We start from the raw sequence: 15,026 nt of genomic DNA, 5'->3' as shown, positions 1-15,026 counted from the left end.
ACTTTGCTGCTGTCATTTTCAAAGGCCTCTGAGGTCTTTAAAGACACATGTGGAGTTTTAATGATGTACTGTTCTGAATACAGTCTGGGGCTGTTCATATCGAGAGAACATTTACACATACACACTTAACATTCTTGAGGAAAGCTCATAATGTAGGCCAGATTTTGTGACCCGGGCACAGATTCCTGAGAGATTGCGGAGACGGGGCATGGATGTGTGTTTGAGATCATGTGCTGCAGTAAATCAGCCTCTGGAGGCTGTTACCTGTACACTTGTACATAGACTGGTGGTGTTTCCGTGGGCCTCCACAACTGCGCCTCGTATACATACGCCATCCTTACAGAACAGGAACAGCACAGCCAAAGGTGTGAGATCCAAAGACTCTCCACAAACAATCCTTCAAGGAACACTCAACATTTATTTGGAAATAAGCTAGTTTTACAGCTCTCCTGGAGTTAAACAGTTGAGTTTTATCAGTTTAAAATCTATTCAGCTGATCTCTGGCCCTTTTAGCTTAGCTTAGCATAGATCATTGAATCGGATTAGACCATTAGCATCTTGCTTAAAAGAAAATAAAAAATAGATTTTGATAATTTTCCTATTTACAGTACGACTCTTCTGTTGTTACGTCATGAAGTAAGACCAACAACAATGAAAAGTTGCTATTTTACATCCCGATAGGAACTATACTTTCATTCTGGCATAATAATTAAGGAACTTTACTGCCATACCATATATACCAGATACTATACAGAGTCTAAAATAGTCCCCAGCAAGGTAACTAGGTAAAAGCACTGAATAATATCATTGCACCTGCTGCAGCCAAGGTATGGCAGCAAAGTTCCTTGATTGTTACGCCAGAGTATAGTTCCTATCAGCCTGGAAAACAGCCATTTTTAATTTCCCTGTCAGCGTTAATACTATAACTACAGAAGAGTGAACTTATTTAAACTCATAATTTGTTAATTTTTAACGAGATGCTAACGGTCTAATCCGCTTCAATGAACTATGCTAAGCTAAGCTACATATGCTCCTGCAAGACACACAAAAAATGGAAAAACGCAACTGTATAACTCCAGGAGAGCAGTAAAATAAGCCTATTTCTAGAAATAAAAGGTGGAGTGTTACTTTAAACGCATGTGTGGGTAATGAAATCAGCTTTTGATTAAACCAACACTGTTAAAGAAATCACAGTTGTTAAAGCACAAAGTCAGCTGAATGTGTTATAATGTACCTGCGGGTTTGTGGACACTGCTGTTCGTTGCATGTGCGGTTACTGAGGGGTCGAGGGAGCGACGCACACAGATAATCAGAGTACGCCTCATCTTCAAACGTGCAGAAGACCAGACGGGACTGGTATCCTGAAAAAAAACATGTGCAGTTACAGAGAATCCTTTCGCAATCGTGTTTAAACTTCACATTTTTGGAAATAGGCTCATTTTATACCTCCCCTGGGAACTTTGTTAAAATGATATTACTTTGATATTATGTAATATAATTGTGCCTGCTTGTACGACAGCAAAGTTCCTTGATTATTATGGCGAATGAGAGTTTATTTCCTAGCCATATTGGCCTAGAAAATAGAAACATTTTCTGTTAGTCTTAATACATGACGTAACTAAAGAAGAGTGAAGCTTTAAATAGAAAAATGACCTTTTTTGAATATTTTTGAGTGATATGCTAATGGTCTAATCCGATTCAATGATCTATGCTAAGCTAAGCTAAAAGTGTTTCCGCCAGACCCAAAGATCGGCTGAACGGATTTAAAGATAGTAAAACTATGCTGTTCACCTCTTGGAGAGTTGTAAAATGAGCCTTTTTAGATGTAGTGTTTCTTTAATGGATGTTTTATTAATGCCACTAATATATTACCACTGCTTTGTGGCTTGTGTTTTAATAACAGTGTGAATAAGCTGGAATGAACCGTGTGCATCTGTGCAAAAGCTGAGGTTTATATTATGCAGCATTGTTTATTACATATTCGCGTTTGTACTTAGCATTTCATTAATCATTTAGTATTGATCTGTGGAGTTTGTGATGTGGTATCATGGCAGTTATTAACGAATCTGAACGGTTATTAGTAATGTACATAGTTATTATCATTACAGCTCTTAAAGGGACGGTTCACCCAAAAAGTGAAAATTCTGTCGTTTGCTTGTGCCAAACTAGTCTGAGTCTGTTGAACACAAATAAAGATATACTGAAAAATGCTGAGTCGGCACAGTGGCTCAGTGGTTAGCACTGTTGCCTCACAGCAAGAAGGTCGCTGGTTCGAGTCCTGGCTGGAGTGCACTTTGTTCTCAACTGCGTTGGTGTGGGTTTCCCCCACAGTCTACTCATGCACTATTGGTGAATTGGGTAAACTAAATTGTCCGTAGTGTATGAGTGTGTGTGTGAATGAGTGTGTTTCCCAGTACTGGCAGTTGGAAGGGCATCTGCTGTGTAAAACATATGCTGGAATAGTTGGCGATTCATTCCACTGTGGCAATCCCTGATATATAAGGGACTAAGGCGAAGGAAAATGAATGACTGAATGTCCCTTTTAAAACTGCAGTTTCTAAGCCCTTTCCTTCTCACTAGATCATTCATAAAGGCTCTTAGGGTTGGTTATATATCACTGCTTCATCATGTACATGTCATTTAAAGCTGTGAAGATTAGCCCTTCCCGAGCGGTGATGATACGTTTCTTGTGAGTGAAAACATCATGCACATTCCCTGGACACTCCTGCTCTTTCATCAATGCTGAAATATGCCAGAAATTAAACCTCCCCTTCAAACAGTGCCACTTTTGAGCTTAAACACCTGACACACACCCTACACTAGGGAAAATACTGGGCAAATATGTGATATTGCTGTTGAGTATTGTGCTAGAGATTTTTCTTGCTACATATCATTTCCTTTGAGAAAAGCACATTTTATTAGCTTCTTTAACAAATTATTTATGTAATGATCATACTAAAATAAACAGGTAATAATGGATATTTTTCTGATTTAATAAACTGTCAAGCTGCAAACGTACAGGGCTCTATTTTAATGATCTAAGTGCAAAGTCTAAAGCTCAAGGGCATGTCCGAATGCACTTTTGCTATTTTTAGGACAGAACAATATGGTGTGCGCCCTGAACATGGTCTAACAGGGTTGTGCTTATTCTCTTAATGAGTTATGTGTGTATTTTGAGCATAACGTGCATTAAACCAGAGTCTCATCTCCCATTCCCTTTAAGAGTCAGTTGCGTCGCTCCATGGTGCGTTTGCTATTTACATGTCAGACTTTGTAAGTGTAAAAACTAAACGCTTCACTAGCGAGAAAACAGTTAAACAGAGCATCTGCAGCGCGAGGATAAAGAACGAGCCTCCTCCATTCAGCCTCTTTACTTTCTCTTTACATTACTCTTCACTTTACTCCTTTACTTTGGTGGAGTAAGGAAACGGTGTTAACTCACTCCACTGAACACATTCATTAGCCGACAGATTTAATTTTACATATAAAATCACTGTCCATTCAGATAGTCCTCTTTTATTTTTCTTTCATGTGTTCAAAATAATGAGAATACTTCCATCGCAGAAATGTACGCCATCTTCCTTTCTGTCTGTTCCTGCATTCTCTCATTGTGTGAAGGATTCAACGTCACTACATTCATTTTAATTCAGCACTGTGTTTTTTAAAAGCATATTAACTAAACTAAAAAGTAACTCGCATTACATTTTTTAACTCAAATATTATGGCTTACTTTTTAAAAGTAATGCGTTACTTTACTTGTTACTTACTCGTTACTCATTAATAAGCAATATTATTACGTAACTCGAGTTACTTGTAATGCGTTACCCCCAACACTGCACTCAGTCTTCCACCTGGTTAAATCAGACGGGCTCTAAATTTGAAATTCCCCATAGCAGTAGAGTTGCCAGCATTTGGCAAGCCAAAAGGCTCACAAATCCACCACAGATAAGTGTTTTACTTCAGAATGGTGTATTTTATGACCTAATAATCAATATTTGAACTGCTAAATATAGTGTTCTGACATAAAACACTGTTATAAACACGTGACAATCATCCATAATGCCATTTCTGGTAGTGTTTTAGTGTCTGTATGGGGTTTTGGGTTGCCAAATAATAGGAACACAGAACACATGTTATTAATAGTGTTTTTCTTGTAATATAATGAGCCCCTCCTACTGATTTACATAGCCTGTAAGTTTGAATTTCTCACACCCAATAAATGATGAACAAAACTAGACCAGACTAATTCAGCATTAATAATTGTTATGAATAATTGTTGATTATGGTATTTTAGTTCGGAATGGCATATATTATTTGTTAAAAATGTCTTTCTGAAGTAAAAGATGCATATCTATGGCATAACCGCGAGCCCTTTAGAAGCAGCACTGAGCGCAGGTTTGCCGATGTCGTGAAAATGTACCGTTAGTCCGCCTCATGTCTGTATTAGAGCTTCAGCACTGACCTGAGCCGCACTCTTTGCTGCAGGCAGACCAGGAGCCATAGCTCCAGTAATATCCCTCTGTGGAGCCTCCGTTAGGCAGATAATACTCATAATCCACTCCCTCATTGTCCTCTTGAGTGATCAGCTGCAGAGAAACAAACACACTGATGGTCATAAAGACTGACCCAACATCACCGTGGCTCGAGTTGTTGATTCAAGATGCTTTGTTAAATTAAAGCTGCAGTCCGTGAATTACACAGATTTATTTATTTTGTATTTCATGCATATGAAGGACACTGAGGCTGAAAGGCCTTGTGTGTTAAAGGATATTGCTTTCTTTGTTTATTAAAAATGTCTTGACTCAAAAATATTTGAATATTAGGATCTGTCATACTTGTGGTCCACATATATGATATCTCGACCAAACCCTACACTTGACATCTGGCACATGTCTTGTAGGCCTCTTTGAAGATAATATCGCCTCTACCAAACACAGGCCATGTTCGGCCCACATGTTGTAGGCCAGTGACAGATGAATGTCAGAAAATATAAGTGTCAGGGTTCATACACATTTTTACTACTAAAATTCCATGATTTTTCCATGATTTTTCCATGATTTTTCCATGATTTTCCCATGATTTTTCCATGATTTTTCCATGATTTTTCCAAGACTTTCAAGTCAATTTTTACTACTAAAATTCCATGATTTTCCCATGATTTTTCCATGATTTTCCCAAGACTTTCAAGTCAATTTTTACTACTAAAATTCCATGATTTTTCCATGATTTTTCCAAGACTTTTAAGTCAATTTTTACTACTAAAATTCCATGATTTTTCCATGATTTTCCCAAGACTTTCAAGTCAATTTTTACTACTAAAATTCCATGATTTTCCCATGATTTTTCCATGATTTTCCCAAGACTTTCAAGTCAATTTTTACTACTAAAATTCCATGATTTTTCCATGATTTTCCCAAGACTTTCAAGTCAATTTTTACTACTAAAATTCCTTGATTTTTCCATGATTTTTCCATGATTTTTCCAAGACTTTCAAGTCAATTTTTACTACTAAAATTTCATGATTTTTCCATGATTTTTCCAAGACTTTTAAGTCAATTTTTACTACTAAAATTCCATGATTTTTCCATGATTTTTCCATGATTTTTCCAAGACTTTCAAGTCTGACCTAATGTTTCATGCAATGTCTACATATGCGTGGTAAAAAACAATACATGTTAAAATTTATTCCAGCATATCGTAAAACACACAACAATCTATTCATTCATTCATTCATTTTCTTTTCAGCTTAGTCCCTTTATTAATCCCATTATGTGTGGCCTAAAAGTAACGTATTTCAGAAAAACAACGTCACACCAACAGTAAAATATGGTGGTGGTAATGAGTTTGTGTGTGCTTTGCTGCTTTTTTTAGTCATTCATTCATTTTCTTTTCACCTTAGTCTTTTTATTTATTTATTTATTTATTTATTTTTATGATTTACTTTAGGGGTTTTCATCTTTATTGTATAGGACAGTAGAAAGTATTGACAGGAAAGCATGGGGAGCAGAGAAAGGGGAAGGATCGGCACAGGACCGCGAGGCGGGAATCGAACTCGGGTCGCCACAAGCACCAGAGTGCAAGTGTTGACGCACTAACCACTACATCACTGGCGCCGACGCTTAGTCCCTTTATTAATCAGGGGTTGCCACAGTGGAATGAACCACCAACTTATCCAGCATATTTTTTCAGCTTATATTTATATCTATGTAAAATTGATTCAGATAATGCTTCCACCGCACTAATAATGTGAGAGTATGTGATTGGCCAAGGACAGAAAAGTAGTAAAGACATCTGACCTATATTCAAGTATACAGATATCTGTTTTCCATGACTTTTCCAAAACTTTTCCAGGCTTGGAAAATGCCGTGTCAAAATTCCATGACTTTCCAGGTTTTCCATGACCGTATGAACCCTGAAGTGTTTGGCCCTAAAACTAATAATTGGCTGGGTCACCCTTAGCAGCAACAACTGGAATCAAGCGTTTTAGATAATTGTGATAAGCCTGTTACAGCGCTCATCTTTGCAGAATTGTTGTAACTGAGCCACACTGGAAGGTTTTTCGAGCATGAACTGCCTTTAAGGTCATGCCACAGCATCTCAATTGGATTCAGGTCAGGATGTTGACTATGCCACTCCAAAGTCTTTCCTTTGTTTTTTTCAGCCATTCAGAAGTGATGTATTTTGAAGAAATGTTTTGGTACACAGCAGAATTCAGGTTTTCAATAATCACAGCAAGTTTTCCAGAACTTTGGTAGCACTGTCGCCTCACAGCAAGAAGGTCGCTGGATCGAGCCTCGGCTGGGCCAGTTGGCATTTCTGTGTGGAGTCTGCATGTTCTCCCAAATGCACTGTAGGTGAATTAGGTAAGCTAAATTCCATAATGTATAAGTGTGTGTGTGAGAATGAGAGTGTATGGGTGTTTCCCAAGGATGGGTTGCAGATGGAAGGGCATCTACTGCGTAAAAAATATGCTGAATAAGTTGGTGGTTCATTCCACTGTGGCATCCCCTGATTAATAAAGGGACTAAGCGTCTGCGCCAGTGATGTAGTGGTTAGTGCGTCGACACTTGCACTCTGGTGCTCGTGGCGACCCGAGTTCGATTCCCGCCTCGCGGTTCTGTGCCGATCCTTCCCCTTTCTCTGCTCCCCAAGTCTTCCTGTAAATACTCTCTACTGTCCTATACAATAAAGGTGAAAACCCCTGAAGTAAATCATAAAAATAAATAAATAAATAAAAAATAAAGAGGCTAAGGTGAAAAGAAAATGAATGAAGGACTAAAAAAGCAGCAAAGCACTCACAAACTCATTACCACCACCATATTTTACTGTTAGTGTGACGTTGTTTTTCTGAAATACATTGTTACTTTTAGGCCACACATAATGGGACACACACCTTCCAGAAAGTTCATCTTTTGTCTTGTCAGCCCACACACTATTTTCCCCAAATTCCTGAGGATAATCAAGATGTTTTCTGGTAAAACTGAATCGAGCCTTTTTGCTCAGCGGTGGTTTTCGTCTTGAACTTTCTTCTCTTTCTCTTTCGTCTCTTTCTTATGGTGGAGTCATGAACACTCCTCTCCTTAACTGAGCCAAGTGACGCCTGCAGTTCTTTAGATGTTGCTGCGGGTCTTTTGTGACCTTTTGGATAAGTTGTCGCTGTGCTCTTGCCATAATTTTGGTTGTCCGGTCACTCCTGGGAAGTTCCTTCAATGTTCCACATTTTTTCCATTTGTAGATAATGACTCTCACTGTGGCTCGCTGCAGTCCCAAAGCTTTAGAAATGGCTCATAACATCTATCAGATCTCAATTATTTTCTTTCCTATTTGTTTTCGAATTTTGGATCTGAGCATGATGTCTCGCTTTTGAGGATCTTTTGGTCTACTATACTTTGTCAGGCAGGTCCTATTTAAGAGAGTTCTTGATTGTGAACAGGTGTGGCAGTATTCAGCCTTGGGTGTGTGAAGGATTTGATTATTATGTGTGTGTATTCTACTGTTTTTCTTGTTCTCTCTACTGTGTCTTTTCACTGCCGAAATGTGTGTAGGTATGCATATTCTGTTCATCTTATCTCGGTGTGGCCGGAACATTTCGCCCCTGCGCAAAAGTCTCTATCTGACTCGCTCACAGATGCGCGCATACCTACACGTACACATTCTCACGTATTCTGGTTGCTGTAAGCTGTCTTTGTATCGTTGTTTCCCTCCTTCTATGATAATATTCTTTTGTGTTAGGGCTCAGGCAGACCCTCAATGTGTATATAAGATTGCTTCTCCATCCCTTGTGTCAGAATAAAATCATACTGAACCACTCAGCTGATTTTCTTCTCATCTTTTCCAAGCTTGGATGGTCTTGATGCAGACACTCACTGGTGATACAAAATACTAGAGTGAAGGGACCAGAGAAAAAAACGGATTTTCCAACAGTGTGGCTAGAGAAAATGAATGGATTTTTTTAACATGGGGGGCAAACCCTTTTCACACAGGGCTACAGTTTTGGATTTTGTTTTCCCTTAATAATAAAAACCTTCAAAACAGCATGACGTGTTTACTTGTGTTATGTTTAACTACTAGTTAAATTAGCTTGATTATCTGAAACATCAAAGTGCGACCTTAAAATATTGCTGCATATAATGCAAAGTGCAAAGATTATATATTCAAGCATGCAGCTTTCTCTCCAGGTTTTCTGTCGGCATCCCTGTGTTGTAGTGTAAGCTTGAGCTCATCCAAATGATGGAAAACGAATCAAAATAAACAACAGAGCATGCTGTGAGCACATACACAGAAATCAGTGAAGACTGAAGCAGTGTGAAGAGTCTCTGACCTCTATGACTAAGGGCTCAGTGGTAGGGCCTCGGCCGGTGATGATCTCCGGGCTCTTTTCTCCCTCTCTGCCCCTCTGGTAATGCAGCACGGTGCCAGCGATGGACGCCGCTCGAGATAAATCAATCACCCAGTGGCCATTAAGGTAGTATTCGCCACGCAGGTTTTTGATGGCTTGTAAAATGCAATGATAATAAAAGTTGACACTGATGCAGAAGTAATTCGAGTGTGTGCATTTTTATTCATGATCACTCACCGAGGTAGTTCCGCGTGGGAACAGTTTCCTTGATGCTGATTGTGGTTGCGCCAACAGGGATGATGAACATTTGATTGTAACCTGTAGGAGGGGTAAAACTACTTTTATTTATGTGTATTTGCCCACAGAAACATGATTGTTTAGCTATTCCCAACCAAGGGCATAGAATCCGCAGGGAAAATGCCCCCCATTTTTAATAAAACAAAAATTCATCCAGTGGTTAATTAAATCTACTTATTGAACTTGTTGAATAATTAGTACGTCTGATGGAAATTACGGTAACACTATATAATAATTGTCCATTAGTTAGTGTGTTTACTAACATTAAAAATGGATAATCATGTTTATTATTCATAGCTTACTACCTTTACTAATGCATTATTAAAATCCAAAGTTGTGCTTGTTAACGTTCGCTAATGCACTGTGGAATACCATCAGCTAGCATGAATTAACATTATTACACAACTAACGTTAACAAAGATGAAAACAAACCGCAATAAATGTATTAAAGAGTAACCGAAATTCGATTTGCAATAGTGTGGTTCGAATAACGTTTTAATATGTAATTTTTGAAATGTGTACTGCAGAGTTGCGTGTAACGTGTTCCACAGTAACGTGTTGCTGTATTCTAATTACATTTTTGAGGAACCCAATACCGTAACGAATTACATTTTAAATTTGTGTAATTTGATTACAGTTACTAAAGTCATTGTAATTATAATTTCTTTCCAGATAAGAGCTCTGCTTGTAATCATTGCAAATATTCACCTGCAGACCATATGCATATGTTTTGGACATGTCCACAGTTAGCCACCTTTTGGTCAGATATTTTTAATACATTTAATAAAGCCCTTAAAATCAATATACAACCTGATCCTTTGTTAGCCCTCTTTGGTGTATCCCTTGAACCTGATTTGACAGTCCATGACAGCAAGGTTCGTGCCTTCACCACAATTCCAGCCAGACGTGCTATACTATTAAAATGGAAACACACTTCCCCCCCTACACATGACAAGTGGATACATTTTTTACTGTATCAGACTTGAAAAGCTGAGATGCTCACTTTCTGGTTCACTAGATTCCTTTTATAAGATTTGGGATTCCTTTCTTGATTACATCAAAGGCCTGCCTATTACACCTGGTGCTGGCAACATGTAGCATTTACCATTTTATCAGAAGGGTTGTTTTTTTTATTAATTACTTTATTTTTCTATTCATTATTATTATTTTACATTTTTTTCCCATCTGTATCCAGTTATTCTGATGGCATGTGCTTATGTATTCAATTTTCTTAATTTGGTATTTATGTATTTATTGTTTTGTTGAGTTAATGAATGAGAGGTTAAGGGGTCGGATTAATAAAGGAAAATAATATTACTGTTTACCTCTCCATATTTAATTTGTATTGTCATACAAAAGACCAATAAAAAAGATTGAACTAAAGTCAGTGTAATTGTGTTACTTACGTTATAGATATTAAGAATTAAGAATTAGATTAGATATTAGAGATTAGAAAATATAGATTTTTGGTAGAAAAAAATGCTAAATAGTAGCTGACGAGAGTGGTTTCTTCTTCAAGTGGAAATACAGGCATTACTTCCATTTCATTGAGCGTAAAAACAAAAATATTGGTGGAATGCAGTCTATGTCCAGTCTCTAAAGAACAGAAAGTATTCTATGACAATATTCGTCACCAAAAAGGACACCGGCACCCAAAAACACAGCGTCCCAACTCCTAAACAGGCTAAATTGGATTTTTGTGCAGAATCAGGAGAGAAGGTATCTTCTGAATGGGAAAGAGAAGCATAGCTGCTTTAGGGGGCTGTTCACATATCGCATCTTTTGCGTGCATATTGAGAGTGCATATTGTGTGCGCTCATATTTTCCAGGCACACCAGTTGAAAAGCTTCATGCTTTGTATTGAATATACACATTTCGGTAGACTAATTACCTCAGACAAACACAGAACACCCAAACACTGCAGTGCTTTTGCATGCTATAGATGTCAATGGTTATCCAGTATCCAGTTTTTTTAAAGACAATCAGGTTTGGAACAAGTGAATGATGAGAGAATTTGGGGTGAACACTTTAAGTCTTTCGAATATGTCAAGCTGCTGTGTTCAACACATTGTATTGTTTTTCAGTATATTTTATATGTTTTAAAAGTAACTTCAAAGTAAAGTAATGAGTCATCTAATTACCTTTTACATTAAGTAATTAGTAATGTAATCAGATTACAATTTCCCTGTAGTAGTCAGTAATTACAGATCTAACAAAGAGAGTTTGTGAGTGTTGTGTGTGTTCACCTTTGGGCAGGTTGCGCATGGAGAAGCTGTTTTTGAGCCGACTGCAGGACTGTCCGTCTCCTCCACATTGCAGACAGGCGTCCTCCTCCTGCGGCGACTCCAGCACATTATCACAACCCAGACGCTGAGAACAGAGACAGAAAAGCAGAGCAGAAATACAGCTTTCAGCAAAACTCTGCTGCTTTCCTTGATTATGGATTTGGAGAAATCTCAAACAGCAAATTAAAGGCTTTTATGTTTGTATGTAATTGTTCTACGTTTACATCCAAAGATGCGGAATTAGGTTTATGCGCCAAACTGGAATATTGAAAACATTTATGAATGAAGCAGCGTTTGCATCCAATGAGTCAAAGAGAAAAAATGGTCACTTTCTTAAAAACTGGTGTCAAAGGGTGCTTTCACACCTGCCTTATTTAGTTCGGCTGAATCGCACTAGAGTTTGTTTTCCCTCTTGGTGTGGTTCATTTGGGCAGGTGTGAATGTAGTAATCACCCTCGAGTGTGCACCAAAAGTGGACCAAAAAAGCATACCGAGACCTTCTTGAAGAGGTGGTCTTGGTACGTTTTCAAACAAACCCTGGAGCGGTTTGTTTGTGGTGAGAACATGATCCTAACTAAAACAGACCCAACCACAAAAAGTACTGCGCCTTTTTGGACTAATCCAGCTGCCGTAGTCTGATGTGCTGTCCCATCTTATGGGGTTTGAAGGAAAAATATTTTTTAGACAGCGCTTTACCACCAGTTTTAGTTGCAGTTTAGCTAAATTAATTCTCGCCTCCATTGTTTTCCAGCTGCAGCTGCGCTTCATTGTCGAAATGTATAGTTTGTCTAAAGTGATGTTTACAAACTATATAATATACTATGACCAGGGATACAATCAGCCAGTGCAGCGACATTTTGTGTCTGCCGGTTTGTTTACTTGCAGGAGTTCCATTGGCTTTTTCCCACATGTTAATTCTAACCAATCGAAAAGCAGTTTAGGAAATTTGTTCAACAATGTCCCATTCACACGGGGCTTCAGCGTCAACGATTGACAGAGGGCGTGTCTGAAGTTGAGACTGACGCGATTGTCATAGCAGCGTCACCCAATGAAATTAGTCAGCAGTAGGCCACTGCCTGAGCTGGTGTATTTGCATACAGCGATCTGATTGGCTGACGCTTCTGTCAGCGCTTGAAAAATTGAGCAAGTCCCAACTTCTGCAGCAAGCAACGCCTCTGAAGCAGCGCCAATGGATCCACAATACAGTTTGACAACGCCTGACGTCACCCATTCAAAGTGATTGGGAAGCGTTGAAGCTGACGCCTCGTGTGAATGGGACGTAACATCTGGCCAATTAGTGCTGTGGATTTTGTCACATGACTGCATTTTGGTTCTTTTCAACTGGTTCAGACCAAAGCAATCAGTGTGGTTTGAAAAGGACCCAAAACGGCAGAGAAATGCTACAATGTATCATTTGTTGCCCTTGGTCCGGACCAAATGAACCGAACCACAGCACCCAAATATGCGGACAGAAAAATGTAGTTTAAATGTAGTTTTCCTCTAATAAATGAGCTGCGCCTCAGAAGACGAAATGTAATGAACGCTGTAAATGCGCTGCCTTTGGAGGCCTGAGACGTTCTTTGGGAGCGCAGACAGATGGTTCTGGAGGTAATAATACTAGAATAATAATAATACTGAATGCTTTAAACTTCCACTGAAAGTTTTATGTGCCAATTTTCAATTTCATAAACTTCCTTTGACAGCATCAATGATGTAAATTTATTAAAATACAAATCATTAAATAGACTTAAGCATTCAATTAGTTGTTCAAGCATAAAACCAGCCACTTAAACACAAGCGCCATCAGGAGCAGCAGGCGACCACTGAAACTCCATTAAAAAGTTTAATGCAGTGCCTCTAGCGCGGTCCGAGAGACACTTTGATATCCTATATCAATCAGGCAGTGCAGATCATTGATTTTAAAGAAACCAGATCTTAAATGTGGTGAGTTTATAATGGTACGACAGTTCACCGGAAGCACCTGAGCTGGTTTACTCAAAATAAAAGTCCCCGTGCATATAGTCCCTTACTTTATTTGCTCTCAAGGATTGGTGTGCTGACCTTACAGAGTCCGTCCACACAGATGTCCTTTCCACCGGGCCGGCAGGGCGTCCCGTCCACCACTGATGACTTCTGCCGGTAGTAGAAATTCTCTCCTCTGGGGATGCAGTTGAGCTCACAGGGATTTTCTCCTGAACAGATTGAGGAAATTCTTCACAGTATTTCCTATAATATGTTTTCTTCTGGAGAACGTCTTATTTGTTTTATTTCGGCTAGAATAAAAGCAGTTTTTAATTTTTTAAAACCATTTAAAGGTCAAAATTACTAGCCCCATTGAGCAATATTTGTTTTAGATTGTCTTCAGCACAAACTACTGTTATTTTTAAGATCACCAGCGATCTAGCGGCTTCACCTGGACTTCGTTTCTGTCACTTAACGAACTACAAATCCCGTCATGCACTTCGTACACACCGGTTCCTGTTTTACTTTGATTACACGCGCACACAGACACACAGCCATAGGATCGTTATGGACTGGATCATTACATGGACTTTAAATACAGCGCACACACACACACACACACATCTTTGCTGAGTCTTGTTATACTGTTTGTGACATTACGATGCGTTTCCTTTGCCTTGCCTTGTCGTGTTAGTCACTTGCTTTGTTGTACTGTTTATTCCTGTCTGCTTCCTGCCTATTGACCATATAGTCGGCATCTGCTCTGAACGCATTAAAATATAACAGATGCATGATGTATGAATTTATTTTTCTTTTGAAAGCCTGCTGTTGTTATAACAAAACCTCCACACACATTGACAGATAAACCACATGCTCTTATTTCAGGTTTGTAATACTATTATTTCAGTCTACAGTTTGCTGTGTGTATCTGTCCAGATGCATTTCAGACAGGATCTAGCTTATTTACCGCTGGCATGGTTTGAGTATAAATAATCAAAGAATTGCAACAGTGGCTCTCAGAATCAAGTCCATCTAATCCAGAAGAAGGAATCAGAATCCAAACATGTTGGAGCCAAACAGCACTAACAAAAATGCGGGAGGAAAACAAGAAACAGGTGTGACTAATCAGTAACCAAGGCAGCCATGCACTATGGGACTAAACAATGACTTGCGAAGATGATTCATGTCTCCTATAATCACATGACACACTTAATAATAAGGTTTCATTAGTTCATGTATTTACTAACATGAACTAATTATGAACAATACTTGTAAAGCATTTAATATTCGCAGTTTAACATTTACTAATGCATTATTAACATCCAATTTCATGTTTGTTAACATTAGTTAATGCACCGTAACGATAAAGAACTGTATTTTCATTAACTAATGTTAATTAACATGTACAAATGCTGTAATAAATGTATTGTTCATTGTTTGTTCATGTTAGTAAATGCATTAAACCACAGATCATATAAATCGTTAATGGTTGTAATTTTGTTTGAACCACAGAAAGATGCAAATAAAAGACAGTCACTGTAAACAAAGTTATGTAACGCTACACATCAAGTATATATTTTTACTGAACCCGTTGTCTGTACATACCACCATAGTATGGCAGCCATTTGTAGCGCTTCCCTTGA

At 38.4% G+C, this 15,026-nt stretch overlaps 1 protein-coding gene across 5 annotated transcripts in view; it reads right to left on the bottom strand.

The window, feature by feature from the left end:
• Positions 1 to 15,026, bottom strand: part of paplna (papilin a, proteoglycan-like sulfated glycoprotein) — a 63,995-nt gene that overhangs the window by 32,991 nt on the left and 15,978 nt on the right. For 4 of the 5 annotated variants that reach the window (XM_056477439.1, XM_056477440.1, XM_056477438.1 and 1 more), the window contains exons 7-14: positions 14,989 to 15,026; positions 13,483 to 13,613; positions 11,383 to 11,506; positions 9,077 to 9,157; positions 8,822 to 8,994; positions 4,463 to 4,586; positions 1,235 to 1,361; positions 265 to 336 (exon numbers count right to left, since the gene is read on the bottom strand). In XM_056477439.1, coding sequence (XP_056333414.1) covers positions 265 to 336; positions 1,235 to 1,361; positions 4,463 to 4,586; positions 8,822 to 8,994; positions 9,077 to 9,157; positions 11,383 to 11,506; positions 13,483 to 13,613; positions 14,989 to 15,026 — 870 coding nt within the window. The remainder of the gene's footprint in view (positions 1 to 264; positions 337 to 1,234; positions 1,362 to 4,462; positions 4,587 to 8,821; positions 8,995 to 9,076; positions 9,158 to 11,382; positions 11,507 to 13,482; positions 13,614 to 14,988) is intronic. The other variant, XM_056477442.1, reaches the window with a different exon arrangement.

The sequence above is a fragment of the Danio aesculapii genome, chromosome 17 (genome assembly GCF_903798145.1).
Source record: "Danio aesculapii chromosome 17, fDanAes4.1, whole genome shotgun sequence".
In the NCBI taxonomy this organism is placed as follows: Eukaryota; Metazoa; Chordata; class Actinopteri; order Cypriniformes; family Danionidae; genus Danio; species Danio aesculapii.
This window is presented reverse-complemented; position numbering and strand designations above follow the sequence as displayed.